Source organism: Marmota monax, unplaced genomic scaffold (genome assembly GCF_021218885.2).
Source record: "Marmota monax isolate L192 unplaced genomic scaffold, Marmota_monax_Labrador192_F-V1.1 WCK01_AAM20220418_F8-fsc00235, whole genome shotgun sequence".
In the NCBI taxonomy this organism is placed as follows: Eukaryota; Metazoa; Chordata; class Mammalia; order Rodentia; family Sciuridae; genus Marmota; species Marmota monax.
Genome location: NW_026693185.1, coordinates 1487138 through 1510076, shown reverse-complemented (window position 1 = coordinate 1510076; position 22939 = coordinate 1487138). Strand labels below are relative to the sequence as shown.

Genomic DNA, 22939 nt, shown 5'->3' with positions numbered 1-22939 from the left:
GTATTTCTTCCCCGCTGTCTCCTAACCTGCTTAGCTTTCCTTACGGGTTGCCATTTTCTCTGTCCCTTTAATTTTAATAGTTTCAGAGGGGATCAGATGTGAATGATGAGTTCATGCTGCTGTGTGACACCATGCAGCAATCCTGAGCAGTCCTCCCAGAGCACACCACGAGCGCTCTTGCTGCCTGGTCCACCCTGACTCCTTGTCTCTTCCATTTCTAACCCTTAACTGTCCTTCAAGATGGAGGCCAAGCATCATCTTAAGCAGGAGATGCTCAGATGCTCCCCACACATTGCGTATATCTCCAGTGGGGCCCACGTCACCGGTCATCTTGTGTTGAGTGGGTCTGCTGGCACCTCTGTCCCCCTCCCCAGACAGGCAGCGAGCAGGCCCTGACCCGAGGCTCAGCTACCGCTCTACTGCAACCCAGGGGAAAACCCAGCCGGCACATAGTAGGTGCTCACTAATATTTGTTCAATTTACCCATTGACCGTTGCCACGTTGGAGGCAATTTCATTCTCAGAGGAAAAAAAATGGCCACGTCTATTTGCCAACATCCAAATAAGAAAGGCTAATCAGAGAACACCAGGAAATGAAAACATCCAGATGTTTTTCAGAGCACAAATCCAGGAACACAGAATAGCTTGCAACAGGGGTGATGTATATTTTCCTGGTGATTCCAAACGAATGTATGCTTATTAGGCAGAGAGAGAGAGACTTAACAGGTTTCTCAGCTAATGCTGCAATTTTAAATCCATTTAAGATAATTTTCTTTATCTTGAATTTATTTTTCTCAGTAACCAGGATACTTAACTGATTTGCACAAAATCCATTTGAAAAGGAAATAATCTTCTCCAAGCAAGGGCACACTCTAAATGGAAAAAAGAGACACTACCAATCTAACAGAAAATGGAGATTCTGTTTGAGAAGCTAGGCTAGAGTCTCACCCGGAAAACAGGGGCTTTTCCCCAGCACCTAGAGTCTACATGCAAACTTCCTCTACTGCACAAAGAAAATGCTTCCTACATTTTAGAGCACCAAACAAAAACCTCCCATGAGGTTTTTGTTTTTAGCTTTCCTTATGGTTGCCATTTTCTCTGCCAAGATGCAGCCAAACCTTTTAAAAGTCAAGAATTTCAAACCCCCCAAAAAGTGTAATTTGAAACAATAACAGGATGTGCTGTCTTGCTTATCGACCTGGAAAAGCATTTCTAAAATGCTCGTGCACAGGGGCTGGGGTTGTGGCTCAGTGGTAGGATGCTTGCTTCATACACATGGAGCACTGGGTTCAATCCTCAGCACCACATAAATAAATAAAATAAAGGTATTGTGTCCATCTACAACTAAAATTTCTTTTAAAGTTTATTGACAACTAAAAAAAAAATTTTAATGCTCATTTACAGTATTAGAATGCTTTACAAAATTCCAGTAAAAGTAGAAATTGCTATAAAGTTTTTGGAGGAAAATAATACAGTATACACCCAGAGCCTCCAAAACCATTCCTACTGTGACATAAGGATTATACCTTCAGAAATGTGGATTAAGAAGATAAATACCAAATCCATACACATAGAGCTGTGAATGAGGAAAACGTTTGTGTTACACAGAACAAAGAAAAATGGAAAATAACCTAAATTTCCAACCATGGAAATAATTTCCATAATTAATAATGGAAATGATATCCCCAAATGATATCCCCAAATGCTCATGATACGACGTCCAGTAAAAATATGATAAAAACAATACATCATAGGCTCAAAACCTGTACAGAAAGCAGACTCAGAGTTGACACACTCCACTCCGACGTTTAGGTAGGGGTAATGGTGACATCTAAAACGTCACGCGTCTGTGGGGAGGACCTCCCTGTGTGTTTCCGGATCACATTTCCATTTCACTTTTTTTGGTGAGTATTTCACAAGCAGCAGGAGTCCTCCGCTGAGGGACTGGAGGAGACTTACCAGTTACAACACCCCAGAGGAAAAGTCCCAGACCCGGTGTCCAGCCCAGCCCGAGACCCAGCTAGCCCTCAGGAGGAGCCAGGACTTACTTGGTGGGACGATAATCCGGGATGGAACGGTCCAGCGAGATCTTTTCACTGAGGTAGGAATTGTAGCCGTACTTCTCGTGGGGACCCTTGGCCTTTTCCTCTTCGGCCGGGGAAAGGGTAGCAGGAAGGCCCCCTTTGCCCCGCCCACCGTAACCTTCAATGAGCCCCAGGGATTTGGATAAGCCTAGAAAACAGGGAGAAAGAGAATTATTTGAAAAACCACCAACCAGGACATGCCAATCTCAGATGGAGACTCAGTAGAGAAGTTTAACATCAGCTGTCACAGAGAAAAATCACGGCCTTGATGTCCGGATCCCGGTCAGTGCCCTGAAGGCACTTGTGTACAGAGGTCGCTGGGCCAGGCTGGTCTGGGGTCCAAGGCTGGCTTCCAGGTAGGAGTGACTCCCTCCTCCTGGGAACTCCAGTGGAACGGGTCAACAGAAGGAGAGTCCCCTGAACTGGGAGACCAGGGCCAGAGGGACCTGGGAAGGGTGGACTAGGCCTGTCCCTGCCTGGTGTCCTCCCTGGGGGGCTGTCACAGCAGGACTGCATCTGCTGGAAGGAACCCACCCAGCACAGACCCAGAGAGCCAAGGGCAGGTAGCTGCCGAGCTGCAGGGATTCTGTCTCATGTGCACCAAGAGCAACACGCAGATTGATTTTATCACGAGTTCAGAGTGTGTAACGGCCTGACACAGCTCTTTACCTAATGGCTTTATTTAAATTTCATCTAATGGCAAAAGGAAATACAAAATGTCTGAGAATAAATCACAGAGAAGAAAAGAAGCCACAAGGGCGATAACCGTGCTGAGTGGAAAGCCCCAGAAAGGAGCCTCCCCAGAGGCGGGGAGCCCCCAGGGAGCCCCCAGGGAACCTGGCCCCCTTGAGCCACGTAGGGTAGACAGTGGGATGGCCACGTATAGACCCCAGAGTTAGGAGAGGCTCTGCTGCTTGGCTAGGAAACGTCTGCCCCTAGGCACCATTCCCCCATGGCCATTCCAGATCTCAAGCGACTCAGGGCATGCACAGGCACACACATGTGCACACACACACACACACACACACGCACAAGCACACTCCTCCATCTCCGGTATCCGTCCTTTCCTTCCCACCATGACACAGGAATGGGGACCAGGGATGTGAGCAGCTCCCCCAGCCTCCGTGGAGGGAAACCGGCCCCAGGCAGGACTCCGGAGCCAGGGCACGTGCCAGTCAGTCTGCCCCAGTCACACCCGGGTCTCTGTCACACCATGGCAAAGTCCTACTCTCTTTCCCGCTTCTCTGAAAACGGAAATGGATTTTCTATGATGTCAGGAAAAGCAAAGGCCAGGCCAGCAGCTCAGCCCAACCCCAGGACACCATTCTCTGCCTGGGAACCACCTCCACCCTCCACGTGTCCCGTAGGAGGCCCAGCCTCCTCCCCGCCGCCCTCCCGGCAGGCACCCCTTCAACGGAGAGCAGGTTGCCCCAGAGCCCCTGCCCGTTTCCTTGATGCCACCTCACACCCCACGTCAGTGTGTGACAATAGTCCAAGAGCATCGTGTTGACCATACTCAAAACTCCTGCCATGTCCAGGACCGACGTGGGGCCAGGCTCACCTCCAACTCACAGCAGAACAGGACTAGTGGAGGTGCAGAGAGGGTGGACCCTTGGAGAGGAGCTTGCAGCTGTCCACCATGCCAGGCACCAGCCGACCCAGCAGTGCCCCCTGGGCACACGTCCAAGCACGATGTTCACAGGAAACCCGTGCATGATGTTCACGGCAGCCTTAGTCCTACTGACCAATGCCGTCCGCTGATGGACGGGTAGACAAGATGTGCTAGGCGCACAGAGGGGGCCACTTGGCAACAAAAAGAAAAAGGAAGTAGCGTTCCATGATGGCACATTGGTGAGCCTTGAAAGCACCTCAAGTACACAAAACCAGTCACGAGCGCACACGTACAAGGTTCTGCTTCTGGGCCACCTATGAATCCGTAAGAAAAACCATGTGGCAGCGGCTGCTGAGGGCTGGGGGACCCGTGCAGGAGGCGGAGCATGACAGGTTTGTTTCTGAGCTGACGGGGATGTCCTGGGGTGAGCCTGTGGTGATGGCTGCAAAACCTTGTGAATACACTGAAACCCATGAAGCTGCACACGTTAAAAGAGAGGGAGGATGCGGGTTCCATAAAACCCCTCAATAAAGTCATTAAAAACCCTCTATGATTGACAACTCTGTTTCTAGCAAGATCAGACACCATAAAGACTTTCCAGTAAAACACAGAAATGTTCAATAAAGGAATATTGAACCGTGTGACCTACACAGCCGCGGGGGTGGAAGGGACGATCCCGAGGTAAGCTCACATTAGGACGGAGGCCGCGGCTGCTGAGCCGAGACCCGGGGCTGTTGCTCGTGGGTTAAGCTGTTTAGAGCTCAAGCCCACAGGTGAGAGACTCTGGTGTCTGTAGAAGTGGGACTGAATGGGAACAGCTGTCAACTGCTGGGCCCTTGCATGGAATGGCCTGGAAGAAAGGTGAGATTGTTTAAAAATAAACCCAAAGACAGCGCAGCGACATAACCAAGGAGATGGTCTCTAAATGTGCCCGGTGGGGAGGAAGAGAAGACCCCCGAACCTGGGCCTGCTGGGCTGGAGTCTGACTCCACCAGGCCACACAGGAGCCCCGAAAGCCCTGCAGAAGGTGTCACCGCCCGGAACCACACATGCGGGTTAGAAGGGACCCATCACGTAGAAACAGATACAGAATCCCAGGACTCATAACTTTAGGTGAAACGACATGACAAGGGTGGGCCATAAAACAGTGTGGTTTAAAAAGGATTCAAGTCCTAAAGGAGAACAAGGCACTAGGAAATCCCACCCGGCAAGTCTGGAAAACATCGAGCAGATAAAAACTTCTATAAAAGAAAAATTGTATAATGGAATGAAAAATTTAACGCATCCAGAAGAACGTAAAAATCTCACTCAGGTGTAATTGAAGAGTCAACCCTGGAAGTGGAGAGTAGATCCGTGGACCCAGAGGCCGGGGGGACAGTGAGCACGATGCCACGGGAGGAAGAGGAAGGAGCCGGTTGTCTCCTGGCACGATGTGGCGGCCACTTCAAATAGAATAGGGGATTTCAAACGTCCTCACAGCACATGAATGATCAGCACACTGCTCCCCATCCCAGCAGTAGCCCCAGGACGGACACATGGCCTCGACCCCCGCAGAGGAGAAGCCACTGCAACCCTATGGAACCAGCTAACCCACTGCTCCTGGCTCAGGCACAGAACAGAACACGAAGGGCGTGGTTCACCACCATGGGGCGCTCTGCAGACATTCACCACCGTGGGGCGCTCTGCAGTCCAAGGTCTTCTGGACCCAGGAGACCAACCTGGGAAGAGAGGAATGAGATCCAAGCAAGAGAGGAAAACGGCTGTAGGTCTAAGCCAGTGTTCCTACATCACAGAAGACGACAAGGATTGATTTAAAGGCATAAAAACCAAGTGAGACTGAAAGTTCCAAATAATAACACGTAAAATGAGAATAATTAAGGTTAACACAGTCCTAATGGAGATGAAATAGACACCAAATTTAGATTTCGTTAGGTATCACTTCAAAATTGAAGATGTATAATGACATTACATAAGTTAAATCAAAAATCTTAAGTCATCAGCGAGAACAGAGAAAATAATTAAATTCCAATCATTTAAAAATTAGAGACGAATGGTTGGAGAGTGGAAATAACTAAGAGCATGGCATGGTCAATTAACAACACAAAATACAGCGGTGGATATGACCCAAACGGGTCAGCAACTCTGAGTAAGTGGACCAAAGACAGGAGTTAAAACACAAATTGGACTGGACAAGAGTAGCCAAGTGTTGTTCAGAATACACACAGTGAAAGACTGAGCACCGTGGGCGGCACCTCCTGGATGGAGGGCGAGAGAGGGATCAACAGGAGACGTGCAGAGGACAGGTCAATTGTCCACGAGGTTTCATTTCCTAGGCTGGATGGCAGACACAGGGATATTTGTGTGTTTCATGCCATTTATGTACCTTACATGTTCCATAATTTTATAGTGTGAAGGTACTGGGTTGAAGAGTGTCCCCTCAAAATTAGTATGCACTCAGAACGGGATCCTTGACATAGAATCAAGATCAAGATTACTGGTGTCCTTGTGAGAGGAAAATCTGCATGTGGATACAGAGAGTCCAACACATGTAGGGAAAAAGGGAATCTGATGACCGGGCAGGTTGTGAAGGACACAGCTACAAACCAAGGGACACCAAGCACCTCAAGCAACTCCAAGAAGCTGCGAAGAAATAAGCACTTCTTTCCCTAGAGTTCTCAGAGGGACCATGGCCCTATCAACACCTTGATTTCAGATTTCTGGCTTCCAGAACAGAGTGTCAGTTTCTGCTATTTAAAGCTACCGGGTTTGTGGCAATATGTTATAGCAGCTACAGAAAACTAACGTAATCAACAAAAAATCATGGAATGGAAATGGGTAAAGAAAAGATATAAAGACAAATACTAACCATCAGAGTAGTCATGTTAACATAAGATGAAATAAAGGCAAATAGCTGTGCAGGGATACATGCAAAGCTTTTATCACTGCACAATGATAAAGGTAAACCATTCAGCAGGAAGCTATAAGGAATTAGAAACAACATTCACCTAACAACATAGCTTCAAAATACATAGAGCAAAGCCCAGGGAGAAATCCACAAATGTGCAATGATGATGGGGAATATCAACACATTCCTTGGTACTGAACAGATCAGGACAAAAATTTAGTAAAGATACAGAGGAACACACTATAGAATTAACAGGCTTGATCTAATTGACCCTGCACCTGACTCCCTAAGTTTCTGAGGGAGGCAGGAGGGAGGGAGGGAGGAGGGAGAGAGGAGGGAGAGAGGGAGGGGAGGGAAGAGGAAGGGGGAGGGGAGGGAAGAAGAAGGGGGAGGGGGAGGAAGGGGGAGGGGGAGGAGGGAGGGAGGGAGGAGGGAGGGGGGAGGGAGAGAGGAAGGAGGGAGGGAAAGAGGAGGGAGGGAGGAAGAGAGGAGGGAGGGAGGGAGGAGGGAGAGAGGGAGAGAGGGAGGAGGGTGGGGGGAGGGAGGGAGGGGAAGGGGAGGGAGGGGGAGGGGAGGAGGGAGGGGAGGGGAGGGAGGGGGAGGGAGGGGAGGAAGAAGGAGGGAGGAGGAGAGAGAGGGAGGGAGGAGGAGGGAGGGAGGGGAGGAAGAAGGAGGGAGGAGGAGAGAGAGGGAGGGAGGAGGAGGGAGGGAGGAGGGCTCCCCCCTCGCCAGCCTGGAGGGCAGAGCCCTGGTAGAAAACCCAGAGGTCCCTTCAGTGGCAGGAGGAGGAAACCAGATGCTACTCAGCAGTCCCCAGGCACGTTACTCTTGGATACAGCTGTCCCTCCGTGTCCAGGACCCCTTGCCAGTGGAAAACATCCATATGCCCAGCTCCCTTACGTCACATGGTGCCGTGTTGGCCTGGAACCACCGAGGCCACCCTCCTGCGTGCTCCAGGTCAACCCCAGGCCCCTGGCACTGCTTCGGACAGTGTAGACTCCACATAATCAGTGGATAGGTGGTATCCCTCTTGTCTCTACCATTTTTATTCCTGAATTGTTATTCTCTACTGTTTGTCCCTGAGGATATTTGGCCTGTGGAGTTAAATCTGTGGCCCTGCAATGGGCAGCTGGGGAGGGCCGACCTATTCCCACTCTGTCTAGAGCAAGAACCGCCAGCTTCGAGGCCTCTTCTCTGCCCTACACGCATGCTCCCCCACTGTGTCCCCAAGACGGGGACTTACACGGAATGGGAAGCATCCTGGCAGGAACCCGTGGCAAAGCTCCCTGGGTGTACACCCTCTCTCCATTGATGGGGACTGCTTAGGCTTTAAGTTTTTTAAATGCTTCTTTATCATTTTCTATTAGGCAGGCAAGGTAGACAGTACCATGGCCACCTAGAGATGAGCAAATGGAGGCCCAGAAGAATTGATTATTTAACCATCCAAAAATGATGGAAACAGAATAAGAATTTTTTCCAACCCCCAACACACACACACACACACACACACACACTCACACACATACACCTTATGGCTCTTTCTACTACTTCATGTTTTAAATCTAGGAAGTTTCACAGAAAGGTAGCACCCAGCACTGACAATATGATGAGGAATCATAAATACATGATACTACATTCATGAAAAGAAATACTATGCAGCAAAGAAAATGAATGGACTGCAGGTACATGGATTACATAACTTTTTAAAATGATGAAGAGATGACTAAATCCTTTTATCTTTTTCTTCTTTTTCTGGGGGGAGGAGGTACCAGGGATTGAACTCAGGGCACTCAACCACTGAGCCACATCCCCAGCCCCATTTTGTATTTTATTTAGAGACAGGGTCTCACTGAGCTGCTTAGCACCTCTCCATTGCTGAGGCTAGGTTTGAACTTGTGATCCTCCTGCCTCAGCCTCCTGAGCGCTGGGATCACAGGTGTGCCCACCGTGCCCGGCGTTTTTCTTCTTTTGTGTTCTTTCCCTCTCTCGTTCTGACCTCTTCCTTTTCCTTCTCTAGTATTTGCTGACTTTCCTCATGAGCCACAAACTCGGTCTCCATGGTCTCACCAGATCAGGCCCCAGGTGTAAGGTTTGAACACAGTCAGCTCCCTGGCACTTGGGTTGAAATTCAGTCCCCTTTATGAAATATTAAGGAGCGAGACCTTCAAGAGTGATTAGAGCTCAGCTCTCCAAGTGACCCCATCCACCAGGCTATTAATAGACTAACCCACCCATGGGCTGTCCCAAAAATGAGTCCCGCATACAAGTCGCTTAGTCTTCTCTCCAGCGGTCCCTGTCTGTCACTGAACGCTGCCTAGGGACTGTGCCAGCAAGGCCTTCTCGATGCTGTCCCTCGACATGCATTAGAAACCATGAGCCAAAACAAACCTTTTTTCTGAATAACTTATCCCGTCTGCGGTGCTGTGTAATTAGCAACAGAAAACAGACTTCAGACACCAAGGGTCAAGGAAGGAGACCATCAGGTGGGCACAACAGACCTCAGACTTAACTCGGTGACTTCAGTGGAAAATTTCTGATTCTCCCTCTTCCTTCCTATATGGTTGGGTTAGCACGTCTCTACAATTCTTTTGTTTGACGTAAGTAGACAGCTTCCAACTCAAGTCATTAAATCCCCCTTGGAGCTAAACAGGTCTCAGCTGTGTTTACCCCCTCGCTCCCAAGGGCAGCCTTCCCAGCACAGACAGAGAGGCTGGGAGGGAGCGTATTCTAAAACCACACAGAAATTAAGACCAGGAAGGCAAGCTGACCCACCGAGGACGCGAAGGGAAGGACAGTTCCTAACGAGATATGCCCCCTCTTTCTGTGGCATTGTTCCCTCCATTACAAAAGGAACCCACTTAGCAAGCTCAAAAAAGGTCACTCCTCACGGTGCAATGTGACAACCATGAATTACATATTTCTTGGTCCGTGTGCTCCCATTTTCCCCCCAATTTCATCTGCCAGAAAGGTGCAACAAAGCAGCAAGAATTCTCTGTGGAATGTTAATGTGCTCACTTAGCAGGCCCCAGAGACCGCTGGCAGGGGCAAGGGAGCCCAAGTCGACGGCAGAGGCCAGGAAAGTCGGCCTCGGGAGCAAGTCGGGGGACTCTGTGCTCCCAGGACGGCTTCTTCTCTGAAAGTCGCCCTGGTTCTTTGGCCAAAAGCAGCTGCAGTCTCTGCAGACAGATAAGAACTTGTAGGCTTGGGGGTCACCGAGGCAAAGGGAAGGACACTCAGGGAGAGGACTTGTGGCTGCCTGGCAGCAGGCCTGGGAGGACTGGTCCCTGTCCTCTGCTCCAGGCACTGCCTCCTGAGCTATTTTGGCTGCGACAGCAAAGCCAGGGGAGGCTTTGAGGCAGGAAGTCGAAGACAAAGGGCAGACAGAGGCTGAGGCCAGTCACCCCCTGGCCTCTGGGTTGAATCCCACCAACAGGAGGCACCTTGAGAGGTGGCTAGCCCGAGGGCCGCTCACCACCCTGAGCTGGCCCTAGCTGGTCTCCCTGGACTTGGCTCACCCCTCTGCAAACACACTGGGCCCCACCCTCACTCCCTCTGAACGCCTGTGTCCTGCCAGGATCCTTAAGACACAGCCTCCTACCTACCAGGGCGCCCCCTCTCGGTGCCCTCCTCCAGGCGGGACCAGGCCACACCCAGTGTCTGACACCCAGAAAGGTCTTCAGCACTGTGATGGACCACAGAGGTTAGATCTGAGGTGCACTGAAGCCGTCTGCTGGCTTTAGAAAGGGAAAGAAACGCCGTCCAGGAGAAAAGTCTCCGCGTAGGAGGCGCTCCGACTCCGCAGCAGAGTCACATGCATAAAGAGAATCTGTGCTAACGGATGCCTCTGGAAATCAAGCCTGCAAAAGGCAGAGAAGGGGCACTGGTGCCGGTGGTGACAGCCTCTGCCCCTGGGGTGAGCGTTTCCCAGCGGGAAGTCAGTCTGCCCTCAGCGTGGAGGCTGGTGGTCCATCCAGTGCTAACTGGCCTTTTTCATTCCAGCAAGAACCAACGAGAACGGGACACCAGAGACCATCTATTTGTGAAAGCAGCAAATGCTCAGTCCACCTGGAAATAACCCCTAAAACAACGTCAGACATCTTACTAAATGGAATGAAACAGACGGCTCCCACTCGGCAGAGCGAGACACGGTTCTGAATGGGAAGACGAGCTTCGTGCAGACGCCGTAGTGCACACATAATTCCTCCTTGTTCCTGTGCAGTTTTGTATGATCGTAAATAGGACAACAAAGTGTGCCGACATTGGCCCACAAGGATGCAGAGGTGAAAACGGAAGGAGGCTGCCCTGTGCAATAGTAAGTAAGAAATGAAGCAATGGCCATCCATGAGGCGTGGTCCCTGGGAGGAGGCTACAGTGTGCCGGGAGGTGAGGCTCCAAAGTATTTCCTTTTCTTAGAGAATCGGCCAATTTTCCAAACATGGAGTAATAAAATGACCCCCACTTTAGAAATTTTAGAAATGGGCTTCTGGGGCAGCCAGCTGAGGAGCACTTTTTACAGGGAGTCTCAGGCGGGTGACAGAGCAGTGCCACCCACCTGTCTCACGGGAGCCCAAAGTCCTCTGAGCCTCACTTGTCTGCTCCCAGTGGGAGAATCAGCCGCTCTGCCCAGGTCTGTGCAGATCTGGCCCGACCTGCAGAGACTCCACTGTGCAGCAAAAACAAACAGCCCAGGTGTAAATCAAGTGGGCGCTGTCTTCCCACTGCCTCTGTATAAGAAGGACGTGACTTCCTTCAGTGTCACAGTTGACAAACTTAGGAGTTTACAGATAACCAGCATTATTCCTTCAGAAACAGGGACACCAAGTCCAGGATAGATGGGGACAGCAGAATAATGCCATCTGACCATCTCAGCTCATGCAGCACCTCATGGAGTCTCAGCCACAGCTCAGAACGGAGCGATGTCCCCTGCATCCCCCATACATAGCCAAAGAGCGGGGTAGGTCAGGTCCCAACCTCAGGGGGACCACAGGGGTGGGGGTTTCTACAGAGAGACCCAATGACCCCTGAGGAGTTGTGTAACTCCCCACCCTGTGATGAAGTGTTTGGAAGTTGATAAAACTCCAGACAATCAGGAAGACAATCACAGCCATGAGCTTAAGGCCAGCTTCCATGGGCCCTTGGGAGCCTGAGAGGCCTTCTCCAGAAGCCCACAGGATGGAGGTGAGCAGGGGCACCCAAGGCATGGGGCTCATCCTTCACCTATCAAAATGCACGAAGAAGCACTAACAATTAAGATGGTGAGATAATGGAACAGAACAGTGAGTGGGGAAATATCGCCAGGAGAGGACAGCATCGTTTTGGATACAAATAGTAGTGATGCCCAACTCAGCTGGTAAGTGCTCCTTAGATGTGAAGGTCTGTAATAAGCACTTCAGCAACCTGCTAAATACATGTCTAAATACATATATACATATATATATATATATATATAAAACATCTGATTAATTCACATACACATATACGTATTTACAACATGGTATTTCAAAATGCATTACTCTCATGGCTGTGTGTGTGTGTGTGCACGCGCGTGCATGGTGTGCGCACACTAGGGGTTGCAACCGTGGCCTTGCACTTGCTAAGTGTGCACAGTACACCAAGCTAGACCCACAGCTCCCAATGAGTCTTTTTTTTTCCTTGTTGGTGCATTGCAGTCACACACAGCAGTGGGGTTCGCTGTGACCTGGTCACAGACACACCTGACGCAGTCTCTCCCTCCAGCTCCATCCTCCCACCTCCTCAGCCGTGCCCTCCTCGGCTGCCCTGCTCAGCTAAGCTATGGCTTCTCTTGCTCCAGCTACTTCCGTCGACTCCTAACACTGTCTTCACAGTGAGTTTTCTGACATGCAAACATGATGCCACTTGTCTAGAATTCCCTGGTGCCTGTACGCTGCCTGTGGAGAGCAACCCCAGAGTTTTCACACAGTGCAGGAGGCCACCCCTCCACGATCCCTGCCTGGCCTCACCTGGCCTCTCTTCCGCTGCGTCCTCTGTTTCCACCAGCCTATCCTTCTCCTGACATCTCTAAAACCCCAGTGTCACTGCTGGTCCCCTCTGCTGCTCAGCACAACCCCATGAACCCTTTCCGAACACCACCCGATCCAAGGGCAGGTGCTGCTCCTCAGGGAACCTCAGCCCGTGCGCTGCTGTCATCATGCTCCTGGGACCCTGGGCCCTTTCGCCCCCTGAGCATAGGCCTCTCGCATCCAGGGATGAGCCTGTTCATCTCACCTTGGGCCTGGCACCTGGTAAGCACCCCCCAGGTGTTGGGTGAGCCACAGGATGGCAAGTTGAGCGGCTAAAGAGAACACGTGTGTGCGGTACAGGTGGCCTGCCCGAGTGTGTCCCCACATCCTTGTGTGGATGTGAACACCCACTGGTGACAGGCCGGAAAATGGCAGATCACCTATTAGCAGATGATCCCAACCTTCCTGGACCTCTGCATCTCGATGAAGCACCTGACATTTTCTGTCCTGCAGCAGCCTCAGGGCCTCGCAGATGCAATGCCCAAAGGTTAGGTTAGCCTTAGTATCTCGAGTCATGTCTCAGGTACTACCTTGTGGAGGAGACGTGAATAGAATGTCCCCTGACTATCAGGAGAGCAGTTCCCCTGCCGTCCAACCTGGACACTGGAACTGGGAGGACAAGGGGGCAGCACTCCCAACCTCCTCTGGAGCAGGACTTGGAGACAGATGACCACGCGGTCTGTACCGTACAAAGCTCACCGCCCGCGAGCCAAAATATTCCCTGTCTGTAGCCGAACTAGATAAAACTGCAGTAATTCCTTCTGCCGAGTGGTCTCACTCCCTCTCTACTCCATGCAAAGAGTCACACCTTTACCTGATCCTCAAACATCCCAAGGCTTTCCCACAGCCCCTCCCCACATCTGCCCCTCTCCAGGCTACACATGCCCCTCCTCCAGCCCCCTGAACTTGACTCCATCTTCAGATCCCCATGGTGTCCCCGTCAGCACAGGCTTGCTGTCACAAAGTGCCACAGACTGGGTGGCTTGAGCCTCAGATATCTGTCCCTCACTGCTTGGAGGCAGGAAGGCCAAGATCAAGGTGAAGGCACACTGGGTTTCTGACGAGGGCCCGTGGGGGCTCATGGATGCCACCTCCCCACTGCATCCTCATGCAGTGGACCCTCGGGTCTCTTCTCTCTCTCTCTCTCTTCTTTTCGTGCTGGGAATTGAACCCGGGTCCTCGCACCTAATGAGCATGCACTCCACCACCGAGCCAACCCGGCCCCTCTCCCTCTTCTCAGGAGGACACATACCCCACAATGAGGGCCACTCTCTCACGACTTCATCTGAAGCCACTCACTTCCCCCCATATGCCCCCCAACACCATCACACTGGACAGCGAAGGCAAGGGCTTCAACATCTGAGTTCTGTGGGGACAATATTCAATTCATAACACGTGGTCCTCTCCCACTGAATGCTGTCCCAGGCTGCTTTAGTGACTAATAGGTCTCTGGATCTGTGCCTCCCCACCCAGCACCAGCGGTACATTTGGGCCCATTAGCGGGGCTGTTCATGCAGCATTTGCTGTTCCGAGAGAGATGAATCATTGTTATGGGCTTGAAGTGCTTTTGGAACAAACTGTCCATAAATTTTCGAACTGCAGTTTTATTCAAAATGACATGTCTTACATGTGTTATGAACTTAGTGCTTCCTGGAATCTCTACAAAGATCATTCAGTTTGATCCTTAGAACAGCCCCATCCACACTCAGCAGGTAAGAGAACTGAGACCCAACAGGCATGAACAATGTCCCCACATCACTGAAGGGATCCAGAGCCCCGACCCTCTGTTCCGGGTGGCCAAGCACACCTTGAGAGATGCACCCTCAGATGTCACATCACCAGGATGATGAGGACAAAAAAGGCCTCCCTCTCACTCTCAGTGCCCAACAACTGAGGCACAGACAACCCTGTGTGGGGAGGGGACGCCCGTACACCTCTGGCTTGGTCTGGCTTCCCGAGTGCCAGGGTGCGCAGGTGGAAAGAATGCTTGAAATGAAGAGTAGCTGGCGACCACCATGACTCGCAGGAGCAGATGGATGGAAGGATGTGTGGCCCAGTTCAGAATCACTTGGCCTCATGTCACTTATAACTACACAGGGACAAAGAGCTGCCCCAGGGAGGGGTGGGAAATACACTGAATTAGAGAGAGCTCCCGCCACAGCCTGAGAAGTGCACAGGCATCAACCTGCACCTGGCGCTGAGGGCCAGGCCACGGCACCCACACCCTCCGCTGGTCCCCTTCCTCCCCCACGCCAGGCTTCTAGTGAGGAGGGTTAAAGAGGAGGGAGCAGGCAGGACAGTGAGGGTCACGTTAACCTTTGCCAATCCCACCGATGGCATATGAGTCTCTATTAACCATTTTTGTAGATCCACAGGTTTTGAGTGAAAATAGTTCTGGTTACACATGTTAAGCATCCCTAATATAAAAATCCAAAATACAATGAAACTTGAAAATTTTTAAGTGGCAACAGGATGCTCAATGCTCAGATATTTTCAGATTTTGAAGCATTTTGGATTTTGAATTGTTAAAAAAAAAAACAACTCTGAAATCTGAAACCCTTCTGGTTCCAAGCATTTCACAAAAAAGATATGCAATCTATATCTTAGAGAATAAATTATGAAATCAGAATAAAGCAGAAGAAAAATGAACCTTGGGAAATGTTGCCATCTTGCTCATCCCCAAAGTCATCAGCCCCTACCCACCACCACCACCATCACTGTCCCCGTCCCCGTCCCTAACTAATTGATGGGACCTGGGAATGATAAAGCACCATTCTAAGGAGGCCTCTCCACAAAAGGCCCAAATAGCATGTAAAGAGATCACATATCTAGGGTCCTCTATCTCTCAAGGGGAAAAGGCCATTACAGTGGACAGAAAACAGCTTATTGTGTCTATACCTACACCAAAAACCAAAGATAATATACTCTCCTTCTTGGGTTTGGCTGGATACTTCAAGGCCTGGATTTCTAATTTCTCCTTCCTCGCCAGGGCACTATATAATCTGGCCAAGGGCCCCCAAGATGAACCCCTACCCTCAGCAGCAGGGAAGCCCTTTAAAAAGGCCCTCCTCGGGGCATTCGCCCTGCATCTCCCCGACATGAAAAACAGGGACAAAGTCTGGGCATTCTGGGTCAGGAATATGGCCCCACATTTGCACCAGTGGCCTACCTATCCAACCCCACCGTCAGGGGCTGGCCCCCATGCCTCAGAGCCCTAGCAGCGGCCCATGACCTCCAGAAAGAAGCACACAAGCTTACCTTTGGCTCCTCGCTAACCATCTCATCTCCTCACCATCTGAAGGATTTCCTCACTTACAAGGGGCTACAGTCACTTCCTCCTTCCAGGGTTCTAAACCCTGCCTCCCTCCTCCCATCTTCTCCCTCACAAGATCCCATCCACAAGTGCCTGGAGGTATTAGAGACGATTTTACCCTGCCCTACCATTATTTCTGAGGGACCCTGCCCTCTTCGGACCTCATCTGGTTCTCAGATGGTAGCTCCTTTATCACGAAGGGGTTAAAGTGGCGGGGTATGCTGTCGTTTCCCTCTCATCCATCATAGAGGCAAAACCTCTCCCACCCAATACCACCAACCAACAAGCTGAACTCATAGCTGCCACAAGGGCATGTGAGCTAGCAGAGGAAAAACCCTCTCCCTATATAATACGTCTTCCATATCCTGATCTCCCACACAGCCATTTGGAAAGAAAGAGGGCTATTGACCACCAGAGGGATGGCAGTCATTAATTCCACACTTATTTCTGGCCTACTACGGGCCTCCAGGCTGCCTTCCCAACTGGGGATAATCCATTGCAAGGCCCACCAAACTGACTCCTCCCTTACTACTATGAGGAATTCCAAGGCCGATCAAGCGGCTGGATCAGCCGCCCTACAGAGCTTTACCTCCGCTCCGCTACTCTTCGTTACCACCGGGGATCGGCCCAAAGATCCCCAACAACTCTTCCAGTTTCTTCACTCTCTATTCCATTCTAGTCCACAGAGTCTCACTACTTTCCTTCACTCCTTTTTTACCCTTTCCCCACGCAATAAGACCCTCCTACAACAGATCACTTCCACTTGTCAGATCTGCCAGAGACCCCGGCTGCAGACTGGCAGAACAAGCGGGACTCTATGGTAGTTGACCTGTTGCTTACTCACATAATCCCCCGTTTCGGGATGCCCACTTCTATCCAATCAGATAATGGCCCAGAATTCACCTCGCATAACTCAGGGACTGGCTCACGTGCTATCACTCCCTTGGCATTTCCATTGCCCTTACCGTCCCCAGGCTTCTGGAAAGGTTGAAAGGACCAATGGGTCCCTACTCTGTATGCCAGCTTGTGTATAATAATCCCAGTCAGGAGTTTCTGGGTCAGCAAGTGGTTCCGGAGGGTGACTGGGATTAACTCGGTGAGTTTCATCCACATGGGCCCTGGCAAGTTCCCAGACTCTGATATGTTTCTCAAGAAGCAGAGTATTAGCCAATAACATATAAATGAGGCTATAAGCCTGGAGGACCCATTGAAACTCTCTTCTGTGGTGAATGAGCCCAACTTCACTTGAGTTGCGTGAGGTCATTCATAGAGAATGGGACATGTACCTGGATAATGGGAGCAGGACCTAGTTTGGGGGGACTAAAGGTATCGGCGGGTTCACGGGGAGCACCTGAGGGGCTGGACGGAGCCGACGGGGGAGGTCAGTAGGGAGGGGGTTCATCTGCAGGAAGGGAAGAAGAGGCCCCCATAGGTCAGGAGAGGGACAAGGGTGGTTAAGAGAGAGAAAAAGAGAGAGGGGGGGGAGTGCCTGTTTTTCCCCCCCTCAATACCTCCCTCTCATGAACCAGGTTCCAGAGAGTCCACCGTGACAGTGAAGGTCGTGGTGGGATGCGTTCTCTCCTCTAGATTGGGCATCAGAGGTTTGCCGGACAATCATGGTCAAAGCCTCTGCGTATAGCCCATCTGAAGTTGGATACCCTATAGGGGAACTCACCTACTAAAGAGCCGGTGTTGTGTGAGTAGTAGCAGCGCTCAAAAGAGTGGACGAGGTCAGCAAGCCTTCAGAGATGGGGGCCCTCAAGCAGCGAGGCATCCCCCCTCCTGGGTTTCGGCACCAATGAAAGAACTAACAAGGCTTGTCGTCGGAGAAAATGCCTGTTTATTGAGGAACAGCTCCGCATATTTATAGAGCCGGGGGTGGTTTGACAGTTATGACAGTTTAATGGTTGAAGGGTTTGACAGTTGGCATTGGGGTGCCTTGTGATTGGTGGGTAAGGATCATGTGAGCCAGCAGGGCTCATCATTGGACAGCTCTTCTTGGGGGATGGGGAAGTTAGTCTTTGGAGCCGGGGCAACTCCCAACACTCAAGAGCATCACAAACTTTTAAAACACACATCCAGGGTTTTATCCCAAGGGCCCTGTCAGGAGACTTACCGACTTGCATTTCCTCCTCTAAGCACCTCTCTGAGGGGGCACTTAGATTTTTATTCAGCAAATATCCATTCTCTGCCTGCTACATTATTAGGGTTGGGCGTGACCATTTTGCTGGGGACCGTGCACTTCCCTAGCCCTTGACTTTGGGCTTGGCCATGAAGCTGGCTTCAGCCATTGAGATCTCTGGATGTGGCGTGAGCTGAGGCTTGAAACCCACAGTTGGCTTGTCCTCTTCACCCGGCAAAGTTGATGTGCCCCCTAGGGCAGCTGCTCTAGGATGCCCCCTAGTCCAGGGAGGATGAGGATCTGCAGCCAGGTCCAACCTGCGGCTTAGAACCAAACCTGGCCACACTTTATGCCCAGATCAGCCCAAACTCAGCTTATCCAAGAGGAGGAGCGGCTTCAAGCACCACTCACTTTAACATTTTAGGCCTGAGCAACAGAGACTATTGGAGGCTGGTGACATTTATTAAGAGGGAGAAGCAGGGAAGGGAAGATCTGTGGTGGAAGAGGGTGTAACAAAATCAGGAGATTGGTTGGGGTCTAGCAAAGTGAAGGTCATTATTAGACCCCCAAACGAAGCAGTTCAGCACATAACGCGGTGTTCAGAAGGAGGCCAGGACTGGAGAGCTAACCCTGGACCCATCAGTGTCTAAATGGAATGTAAGGATAAGTTCCTTGAGGAGAACTCACAGGCAGGGAAAGGAAGTCTGAGCACTGGCCCTGGGCACCCCACCATGTAGGGCCAGGAGGGGGAGACTGAGCACAGAGAGCCCAGGGGGATGAGAAGGGAGCACTTGTAAGCAACGGGACCTGAGCTTGGACTGCTGGATTTGGTCATGTGAAGGCCTAAGTGACGTTTGCAGGACCCACTTCAGCATCAAGGCCTAGAGGAGGTTTAGGAGAGAACCGGAGGGTGAAGCAAGGCGGTCAGCAGGCATGGGCAACTTCCCCAGGAGTGTGCTGGAGGACAGGGATATGGAACTGCTTCTGTGTCAGCAATCGCAACACAAAACAATCTCCCTGCCGGGAGAAACAGGAAAGCTCAGCTCAGCTCAGCAGCTCACAGCCGGGTTCAAGCACCAGCCAGAGCTGAGGTTCCCGAAGCCCAGTCCCAGCCCTGCTCAGCCCTGCTCAGCTGACACCTTGGCCAGATCCCCTCCACAGAGCTTGCACACGTCGGGTGGAAACAGGAACCAGAGAAGATCCAGATCCTCGTGGTGCTCAGACTCGGTGGCCCTCTCCCTGCAGCTCCAGTTTGCAAACGTGACAGAATGAGGACATCAGCAAGAGGGTACATCCATCAGCAAACAAAGAATGTGGAATCACGTGACTCCATCTCTGAAATCCAGGGACGCCACGGCCCATCTCTGAAATCCAGGGACGCCACGGCCTCCCTGACAGAGTTCTGTGTGACCCACATAGATGGGAAACTGTGAGGTCTCAGCACTGGATTAAAACCTAGGAGCGCTGTCGCGTCACAGGAAAAAAGAAAGCAAGCAACAAAATAGCTCCTTTTTTGGGTCCCCAGATACAGCAATATAGGCACTATATTTAAAATCTATCCACCGGATTTACCAGTGGGAAGATGCCACTTCTGGAGAATTGATAAATGCAGCAGATCCAAAATAACTCCCTGGATAAATATGAAACAAACCAATGCACAAAACCCAGATCCTCAGGATCACACGAGGCCCCTCCTGTTTCTGAGCTACAGTGACCAACCTCCACGGGGCTGCTGATACAGACCTGGCCTTGGGATAAAAACACACAGAGGTACAAACGCACTGAGGGTGCCCGAGTGGCCCGCTCCCCTGGGCTCCTTCTATGTGAGCTCTGGAGAGAGTCGGCCTCCTGCTGCTCCCCGGGCTCCTCAGCCCTGCTCCCACCTGTGGACACCCAGGCAGGGCTGGTTTCCTACAGGTAGATGAATGCAACAGAACACGAGGAACTGTGCACACTCTCTCGGCTGGTCATCTTCTAACCCTGAGACCTTGAGGGCCAGAGTTTGTGGAATAAACTATAAAAAAAAAATCCTTAATAAAAAAACGTGTTGCTCCTGGATGGAGAAGCTCTGGAGACCTGTGGGGTTGATGGCCTACAGGATAGGGGCACCCAAGAAGGCCCACGTTAGGAGGCGGGTCCCCTCCCTGAAGAGCTGCGGTGAGTGTACAGGGCAGCAATGCCCCTGGCTCTCCCAGGACATCCGGCCTCGCTCCCTGGTATGTGTGGCAACCCACAGGTCTAGTGCCAGCGTCTGCAGGGGAGGGTGGCACCACCAGCCCTCCCTCTGTCCCTCCAGAGGGGCTGCAGCAGCTGTCCAAGTAACCAGGTGCTCATTTAGGAGGATGGAGGCCCTTGAACTTGAGATGTGTCGACTTATGCCCCCTCCCCCTCCTGCTGCAAAAGTCAACAATAACAATCGAAGCAAAAAATCAGGACTGTGGGCTGGGGATGTGGCTCAAACGATAGCGCGCTCGCCTGGCATGCCTGCGGCCCAGGTTCAATCCTCAGCACCACATACAAACAAAGATGTTGTGTCTGCGGAGAACTAAAAAATAAATATTAAAAAAAAAATTCTCTCTCTCTCCCTCTCTCTCTCTTTAAAAAAAAATAAAAAATAAATCAGGACTGTGAGAAGAACACTCCCAGGCTCCACACTACACCCTCAATGGCCTGCGGGCGTGGGACGGGGTAGACAGGACAGCCTGTGTGCAGGGGCTTCAGGGTCATGCGGCTGTTCCCCCCTCGTGAGCTCCAGTGACCAGTCAGGGCCAGTCCAGCCCGCTCTGTCCTCCCTCTCCCTCAGGCTGCACTTGTCCCAGGTCAGGTGGCCTGTAGGGCTCTTGGCCTCCCTGGGCTCCTGCTCTACTCCCAGCTGCAGGCCCAGGGGAAGGTGGTTCCTCTGCAGGGCTGCTGCTCCTGCCCTGGACACGGCCTCTCTGTCCAGTGTTGGTTTGTTACATGACGCCACTCAAGACTGGTCTTCCTATGGTTTTCCTGTCCACCTGCCATGGAGGCCACACTTAGATCTGTCCACCTACCCCTGGGGCAGGACCGCAGGAGAGGCCCTTGGCCACACAACACAACCTCAGGGATCCCGCTCTCTCTTCCCTGGCCTCTGTCTTAAGCCCCGGGGCCTCTGATCCTTATCCTATGAAGGATAACACACAGGAGGCCCACAGTGGGACAGCACAGTACTTGGCAAACCACAGGCGCCCACACTGAAGGGGCTTCTATGTGCTGCTATGGGAGTGTCCAGTGGTGCAGCCATTTTAGAAAACTGTCCGTTCCTTAAAGGGATAACTGTGGAGTGACCAGGTGACCCGCAGGTACAGACCCAAGAGCAATGAACACCCAGATCCAAGCAAGCCCTGCACCAATGGTTCACAGCCACATCACCTCTGCAGCCAGGAAGCAGGGGCACCTCGGTGGTCCTGAGCTACAGGTGAGAAGACCCGGTACGTCCCCCACCAGAGTAGGGCTTGATGGTGGGAGCAAGGAGGCCAGCAGGCTGAGCAGCGAGAACCTGAGAACCAGGTGCCACGGCGACCTGCCCACACACCCTGTGCACAACAGGCCAGCCCGGAGGGGGAAGCCAAGGACCAGCAGCCAGGGTAGGGTCCAGCGGCAGCCCATGCTGGTCAGACATGCTCTCCTTCTGGAGTGGTGAAGACATTCTAGAAACAGTGAACTGTGCATGTTCAGAGGATGGACTCAATGACATGTGAATTACATCTGGGTAAAAATAATGGGAAAAAATGTTGGACTTAGAGGAAAAAAACAGGAAGGAGTCTTTGTTTTTCTTTGGCAACTTCTTGTCCCTGCAGAGCTGAGTGGCCATCACATGCAAAGCAGCCTCTTTGGGTCCTACTGCTGTGGGCCTGCGTGTGGCATAGAACAAGGAGCCTTCTCTCCCCTGCTGGGCCGTGTCGCTGGCTCTCACTCTCCATCCACCCATTACCCATCCATCCATCCATCCCTCATTGAGGTAAATATCCGCTCTGCTTTCCGCCGCACCGTTTTCTGTTCTATTCAGCCTACTAATTCAGATAAATCAGAAGTAGTTTTGTGTCACGGTTACACATTCACACGCACATGAAATTTCCTGTTCTTTGGGAATAATTAACTAGTACAACTTCTCCATTCCATTGTCTGCAAGGCAATAAATTACAGACCAAAAAAATTTAAAAATGCATATTCCAGCGGTGTTCTATTTCCAAAAGACAGGAACCGTGACTGTCAGGGAGGACGAAGGCAGTACCGCCCCCCCTTCCCCAGAGTGGCTGGTGGGGAGCCGGAGCCAAACAATATCTTTCAAAACCCATTAGAGGGAAGATTTTCTCCCAGCAGACAACCTAGTGAGCTCCTGGGGAATTTTCCTGACATCTCACATGACAAAAATGTCCCCTTTAATCCCTTCCCAAGGCTAAGGACTGCAGCAACCCAAGCCTTCACGTTTAATTTCCTTTTAAAACCAGGTTTCCAAGGGGGCTCCCCCCTCCCCCAGCGCAGCTCTAGAAGGGCCTCCAACAGCAATAACTGCCTGGAAACCAATATGTCATCATTGTTATGCAAATTGCCTTCCTAGCCAGAAACTCGGAGTCCACACACATTTTCTCCCAGATCAGCTTCCTCTCTCCCCTACTTAAAAAATGCCATTTTTTAAGGTCAGAAGTCCCCTTTACAGGATATTCACCTGATCCAGTGGAAGACTTCCCCTCCCAAGTCTGCTTTCACTCTGGATAACTGTTCTTCCCTAAAGAGAACCGTGTGCAATTTATTTGCTAATGTGTCTTGGGGTGGCCCGCTGCAGGAGGACCTCTGCTCTTCCCTTATTATTGTGTTTTTTCATTTGCTCTTTCAAAT

The 22939-nt window shown here is 51.3% G+C and overlaps 1 protein-coding gene across 2 annotated transcripts in view; it reads right to left on the bottom strand.

Annotated features, from left to right (window-relative positions):
• The window catches only part of Galnt17 (polypeptide N-acetylgalactosaminyltransferase 17), a 358134-nt gene that overhangs the window by 218812 nt on the left and 116383 nt on the right, over positions 1-22939 (bottom strand). For both annotated transcript variants that reach the window (XM_058583038.1, XM_046456026.2), the window contains exon 2: positions 2048-2231. In XM_058583038.1, coding sequence (XP_058439021.1) covers positions 2048-2231 — 184 coding nt within the window. The remainder of the gene's footprint in view (positions 1-2047; positions 2232-22939) is intronic.